Here is a 7,289-nt window from a genome sequence, read left to right on the forward strand (position 1 = left end):
TATATATAAGGAAACAATACTTTAAAGTTTTGAAGTATTGCGTTTAATATTAGGCACAAAAATTGAGAAATAATCAATAACAAACGCAGCAAAATACAAATTTGAAGAGTATGCAACAAGTAAACATAGTCGAAGTACAATCATCAAAACAGTAAAAATAGTTATGTAATCTATTGTGTTGGATAATAAAACAAAACTTCAAGAAAATAATCAGCCCTGAACTGATGGGTTGCCATCCCAGGGATGGAACGATACGTAGGGGGTGGATTTTGGTCGTCTGGCCTTATAGAAATCGGTTTTATGGGTCACATTGGAGGCTTCGATTGCTGATTTTATGGTTTGATGTCATCATCGGCTTTACTGTATTTGTACTTTTTATATTGTGTTATTGTAAGTATTATTATATTTATTCTTAATGAAGTATGATATGTTTTAATCATAATTCATGTTTGGCTTTTTCGTCTATTTTTTGTTATTTAAAATCCAAAAGTGGGCTATATTTGTCAATCAAAATTTTTCTACCGCATCTTTAATTTTTTTTTTTCATCAGAACTACTTTTGTCTCTATCTTTTTGTAACTTATTTACCCATGCTCAATTTCTCCCTTCTGCTATGACCGCTTTACATCATGTAATATAAATGAATACATTTATATTAGTAAGATTAATTCAGATTCATTTTAAGACTAAATCACAAATGAATTGTATACTGAAAAGAAATATAATACTTGAGAGGATAAGGATGGTATATATCAATTACTGTTGAATTCAAATTTTCTTTCTATAATATGTATCAGATTTTATATTTTTTATATGAATTATTACCTATTCCACATAAAATGATTCAGTTCCAAATAATGAAAATTTAATTTAAAGATCGCCACTTTAGCTAAAATAGTATTCATTTCAACAAACATATTGCTCATGATTATATCTTGATTCGCCAACGATGTATCCTAAAAAAGTGTCGTAAATTTTGTTTTTTTGCTCAATAAATCGTTTTGAATAAACCATACTATCATAATATTACACTATGTTTGTTATAAATCCACTTTAACATTTAAAACATAATAATATCATATCTTTCGATTTTGCAGCAGGTATGACTCTGTAGACAAGAAAACTCCCCAAGAAGGATGGCGGGCGGACATAGGCGGCAAGAGAGCATGTACGCCATGACCGGGCTGTACAGTGAGCCTGAGGGAGACTCAGAGCCCGGTACCAGCCAGGAGTCGAGGCTAGCCTCCGCCGACCAAAAGTGAGTAGCACAATATCGTAACAGCATCTGTTATGTTTCTTATTCTACTGTATACAATTTAATATTTTTTATTGCTATTTATAGTTATAGGTTCGTTAGAATTAGCTTAATGATGTTTATTATGAAATACTCTGCATATATTTTTAATGAGATATTTCAATGTTTAAATGTATGTGGGGTGTTTTTTACCTGCTGTACGGTGTACATCGTAGTTTTTTGGAGTGAAAAAAAGATAGACTGACGAAATTAATAGAGATTCCAGTCAACACAGCTTTCGAATTCAGCTCGGCTTAAGAGACAAAAATAATTCAAAAGCGGTAGATAACATGAATAGTAGCAATCTTAGAAAGCAGCAACACAAACATAGTTGAGGTTATTAATAAACATATAGGTTATAAACAGAAGTTTTACAGTTGTCTGGATCGGAAGATAGCAGAATATGTCGAAACAAAATTACTGTGGTAGTAACAATGACTGGCCTAAAACTTAAACTTACTACACAGAATTATATAAATAAATGGTAAACACGAAAAATCGTTTTTATTTTGTTTTTTTTTTTCAAATAAACTTCTGTGCAACTGTATATTTACATAAATAAGCGTCCCAAATCTTCCTTAACAGTGCTATAATACATTACTTTTTTTCGGACGGTGACAAGCACCGTTACAATTTTTAAATTATACAAGTTCTTTTAACTTTTCAAAGATAGGTTAGAATAAACACCTTACAAATTTTTGTTTATTAATGGACTAGAAAGAATAAGTTAAATTTTAAACAATTTGTTGACATTTTCGAATGTGTATGAAACATTGAACAAATATTATTAGTTTTAGTTTTTTTTTTTTTTTTTTTATGAAACAATACCGTTACTTTTTGTCAAAAATATTATAAAAATTATTAATTTCCCACAAAAATTTTTTTTTTCTAAGTCCATTTGTCGTTTTTAAATTGTTAAGAAATTATTGAACAAATAATGTTAGTAATAGTTTCTAGATTTTTTTTTTTATGAAATCATAGAGCGAATTCTGTCAAAACTATTAATATTTCATAAATAATACTATTTTTTAGTTTAGATAAAGTATACTTTTATCATTAGCAAATTGTTAATACGTTAAGACTTACATCACTGACAGGAAGAAGTTGTACTAACTTGAGAGTTGTAACGCAACATGATACAAAGATCAAAAATTAAATTATTGTATTAAATTATCCAAATTCTGTTCGATTTGGCATAGTTTTTCTTGTGTACCATTTGGAAGTGTTTTCCGGAATTTTTTTAACTCCTGATTGAGTGTCCCATTTTTGGGCAAATGTCTGTTTTATTTAATGCCAAAAAAAAATATATATATATATATATTTAGAAGTGTAGATTGTAAACTTATCGCAAGTGATTAGCTATATTCCGTCGAGGAGTTCCACTCTCTATCTCCAGAATAAATTTATTTGGGCCCACCCCCCCTCACAGAAGTGTAACCGTTTTATTTTAACAAAATAATAATCTAAGTTGGTTCTAGAATAGCGTATCGTGCATGATTATAAAAAATAAAAAAGTCTAATTCTAGAACGTTTTCCTTTTGTATTGTTAAAGTTTTGGCATCATATATTTTGACGACACTATGCTTTCCACAAAATTGTATTCCAAAGTTGCCTCTGTTTTGTTTTATTTACTTAAGCTCAGTGTCTTGCCCGTGTATTCCGTTTGGTTTTGCTGTAGCTGATTGCGACTCGACCTCATTTGAACAAAACTAGGTTAGATTGTTTCCTTTGTCTCTCCACAAGTTCAGATAACTAACAAAACAGCCTTGGAGAACTCACGACAAATAAGAATCGTTCGAGAGAAACAAAAAACGTCACTGTTGTTCTATTGTAAGATTCTTGCCCGTTTTTATGGATTAATCCGAGAGTTTAAAATTAAAATAGATAGTTAAGCACTGTAAGATAGTTTTGGTAGGATATGTACTTACAATATCTTCCAGAAATTCTGAATAAGATTGAATTACTACTGGTCAGAAAAAAAAACACATGGGATTAAACACGGAAAAAAAATCATTGTGCCAAAAAAAAAAATCGGACAATAAACTAAAGTAATTATCCGAAATCTACTGAGGAAGTTTCTGCTGAGTTGTTTCTTTGAGAAAATGGAATAGTATCAAATCTTGAAGAAAGTATGAATAGAGGGAGCAGAAGTATGTGCTGATTAAATCTGTAGGCATTCCAGAGAGTTTGGACTTGCTAAGGGTATTCTTCTCGTTCGTGCTGTATATATTATATTATTTGATAAAGGATAGTTGGTTACTTGAAAATTAAAAAAACATGATAAAACGACCGTGAGCGTATATTTGTAGATTATGAATCTTATAATGGGGAAGTATAATCAGTTCAATGGGGAAGTTATAACTGCATAACAATAAAGCCCTTTAATGTTCGTTAACATATATGAACTATTTCACTATTATTTATAATTTATCTTTATTTATAAAATGAATAATTAGGTAGAATGTCAGTATAAATTTATTTATTAAAATTGTTTCTCCCAATATCTAGAAGAAGCATTCCTTCCCAAGCTGCTGAGCATCTCGTAAAGTGCCACTCAAGAAATCCGTCCTCCGGCCATGACAAGTAAGTACCGTTTCTTTGCAATATGTATTTCCACCCGCACGAACCCTCACAATTTCTTATTCCTCAGGAGGAACGGGCAGGCAGCCATTTTCTCCGAACATCACATTAAGTGCCATACTAGGAACCTCTCATCTGGCTTTATTGAGAGGTGAGTTATGTATTTTATTTGTTATAGATAGTGATCTACATGTACAAGTATGTGTGATGTTGAATCAATTTTGAATTTCTCTTATTCCTATTTTTTTTTTCTTGAAAATCTAACAGAATGTTTAGAGCAAAGAACAACCGGGAAAAGATTATTCAAAACATGGGCTAAAATAAATATACAGAAAGCTCGTTCATCCAAAAATACGTCTTAAGAAGATAGACCAAAATAAAAACTACTTTATAGTGCTTGGACGAAAAGTGCATTGCGTCATTTGTTCATAATCTTACAGAGGTTTCCAAACTAAAGTCTGCCTACAAAATCCGGGCCAACATAGTTTATTTTGATCACAATGTAAAATGTACCGGACTAGTTAATCATTCAAAATAATAATCAGATAAATTATTTTATTTGTGCTTGTTTGAGATTGGTTTAGTTTATTCTTAACTTAAAACAAATTTGATCCTTTTTTTCTATCAACCTTTATTCTTTAAAATTTTTCCAATGTTTCGACCCTGAGGCCATTCTCAAGGATACCTTCAATATTGATGTCATTTCCTTTTTCAAATCTTAAAAATGCATGCTAATTGCCTTTGTTCCATCTTTAAATAAATTAATCATTAAAATAATATCATAATAACATTATAAAATTTTGTTTTTTAAAATAGATTTCTTACTTACATAACTTTTTCTAAAAAATGTTTTCTTAGATTTAAAACTTTTACAAAACACTTTTCTTCCTTCCTTTACATTTGCAACTTAATACAGAACCTACTTTCAACAGGTTAGGACTATGTTATCACCTTATCATATAACAATACATTTTTTTATCATTAATTTACATTTTTAATATAATTTAATTAACATTCATTACTAATTAATCTGCTTAAAACTCAAATATTTTTTAATATATTTAAAATCCATAATTAATTTATTCTTATTTTATGTGTATTTATCTTATTATTTCTTATTCTTTTTTATCTTATTTTTTAACATATTTACTCATTTATTCATACTTTTATTAGTGTATATTTATTCCATGTATACATTTGTACAATTTAAGAATTTGAACATTTATTTATTTATCATCTTTTTTGTATATAATAATTACATATTTATTTTGCTTAAAATTTAAGAATAATGGTGGTTTAGTCCAGAATCTGATTTGAAATTGACAGTATAATTTATATTTTCTGAGATGTAAATCGATTCTAATATCTTTCTTCTAAAATTATTATTTTCTTTATGAATGACTTGAACATTTTCAAAATAAAATTTATGCTTATTTTGAACATGTTGAACCAATGCTGTTTTTTTTTTTGTTTTTTTTGGTTCCTTTACCATATTCTTTACATCATTTCCATGTTGATACATCCTGTCTTTTATATATTCTTTTGTTTCACTAATATTAATCTCGCTGGAAACGTTGGGCAAATTTTAAAGAATAAAGGTTGAGAGAAAAAATTTGTTTTAAATTAAGAATAAAATAATCAGATATTTTATTTCAACGACTAAAATTTTCGATAAAACTAAATATTTAATAGTGATTCAACACTACTATATCTTAGAACTTAAAGGAGTCGATGTGACACTTAAAATATTCGTATCGATCCCGACCCAATAAGTTCCAAACTCTTTGTTGGACGAGTAGTGTTGTCGGTACAAGAATAGCAACGATGGTCTAATGTCCATTCTTAGAAATACTTAGGAATTTAGAGAAATCCAAATTTGATAGTTATGTATTTATTCTAAATTTAATATGTTCATGCACATTGTTCTTATGTCTCTGTCTTTTTGAATTTCACTCAATGTCGTCTTGTGTTTTGTTTTTATTTTCTACAAAACAGGCGAAGCGTGCCACCCCTAGAACATCTTGTCAAGTGCCACTCCCGAAGTCCGTCCTGTGGCTTTATCGATAAGTATGTATTTTTTTTTCAAATATTTATTCACAATTTAACTCATTCTCATCACAAGTTTTTATTATTACTCTCAACACTTTGACACTATAACACGTGATTTTATCCTCTATGAAGTCGACTAAAGTTTGAAACCAGGTAAACAAAAAAACAACCTTAATATCATGAAAATTCAATTTTTTAAACTTTTTTGTCTTCATTTAAAAATTGGCAGTTACTTGGTTCTATACTTTAGCCGAAACATTTATTATTTACTTATGTATTACCTACGTTTGTCCAAGTATTTCAGAATTTCGTCCGACTATTGTGTTTACTGATCGTAAGAAATACATTTTTTTAAGGATGAAAATATCTAGTAAAATATCACCCTAGAATAATTTTTAACTTTGGAAAATGTAATATAAAAAATATATAGAACATTTAATTAATTGTTTACTTAATAATCCCTTGTTACTGGAAGAATAAATAAGTACTTTATATAATAAACTTAACGAAAATTTACTAATGCATTAATAGGTTATTTTAATGTGTATCTATATCCTCTTGTTTATTCTTTTTTAGATTTTACTTATTTATTATAGATTGTAATAAATAATACATGAAGTCCATTCGTATACAAGGTGTCCTATTATGCATTTTCACTCTCTTAAACTCTACAATTTTTTGGAATAATGATTTGATAATAGTGAACTTATTATATTAATTATTCCTATCTTTTAGGAATATTCTCGATTACCTAACATTCCCCGGCATTCTTAACTCTGGAATTTTATTGAGGAATAATCTTTTAAGGATTCTGATAGAAGATGTAATCTGAAGATGAATGAGCAATTTTTTGATCCGACTATTTACACGCCAATCCGGGCATCAAATAGAACAAAATTGTTTCTGGATTCAATTTCCCTTAATAATCGGTTTCCATAAAGTAAGTTTCCTCGACTGGACTAAAAGACTCAAATACTTGTCTTGATTAAGACGCCTCATGTATGATAACTGTTTCTTAGGACAAATTGAATTCTGGAACGATTTTGTTCTTTAAGTTTTTCTTTAAGTACCTCTAGGTAGTATCCTCGGTCCCATCTTCTACACCGTCTATACAACAGACCACCCAACCAATCCTCACACTATCCTCACCATGTATGCCGATGGCACATGTGCACTCTGTTGGGGCGAGGGGCTTTTCTTAAATGAACCAACTTACCTCTTCCCCCTAAAAAATCGTTCGCTGGTTCGGTGGTGAAAAATAAATAACGGAGGACCTGTAAAGATGGTGAACACAAAAATAATAAAGAATAAAAAAGTAGAGAATAAAAAAAAACCTTCCAAATGGTATACAAATTTAATAAAATTAA

At 29.2% G+C, this 7,289-nt stretch overlaps 1 protein-coding gene across 1 annotated transcript in view; it reads left to right on the plus strand.

Moving 5' to 3' along the window:
* Oatp30B (Organic anion transporting polypeptide 30B) overlaps positions 1-7,289 on the plus strand; it is a gene marked incomplete at its 5' end in the record, with an annotated part of 57,349 nt that overhangs the window by 24,495 nt on the left and 25,565 nt on the right. The window contains 4 exon segments of the mRNA XM_067051983.1: positions 1,097-1,257; positions 3,802-3,876; positions 3,944-4,024; positions 5,869-5,940. Coding sequence (XP_066908084.1) covers positions 1,136-1,257; positions 3,802-3,876; positions 3,944-4,024; positions 5,869-5,940 — 350 coding nt within the window.

Source organism: Halyomorpha halys, unplaced genomic scaffold (genome assembly GCF_000696795.3).
Source record: "Halyomorpha halys isolate HHAL.00 unplaced genomic scaffold, Hhal_1.1 Scaffold965.1, whole genome shotgun sequence".
Lineage (NCBI taxonomy): Eukaryota > Metazoa > Arthropoda > Insecta > Hemiptera > Pentatomidae > Halyomorpha > Halyomorpha halys.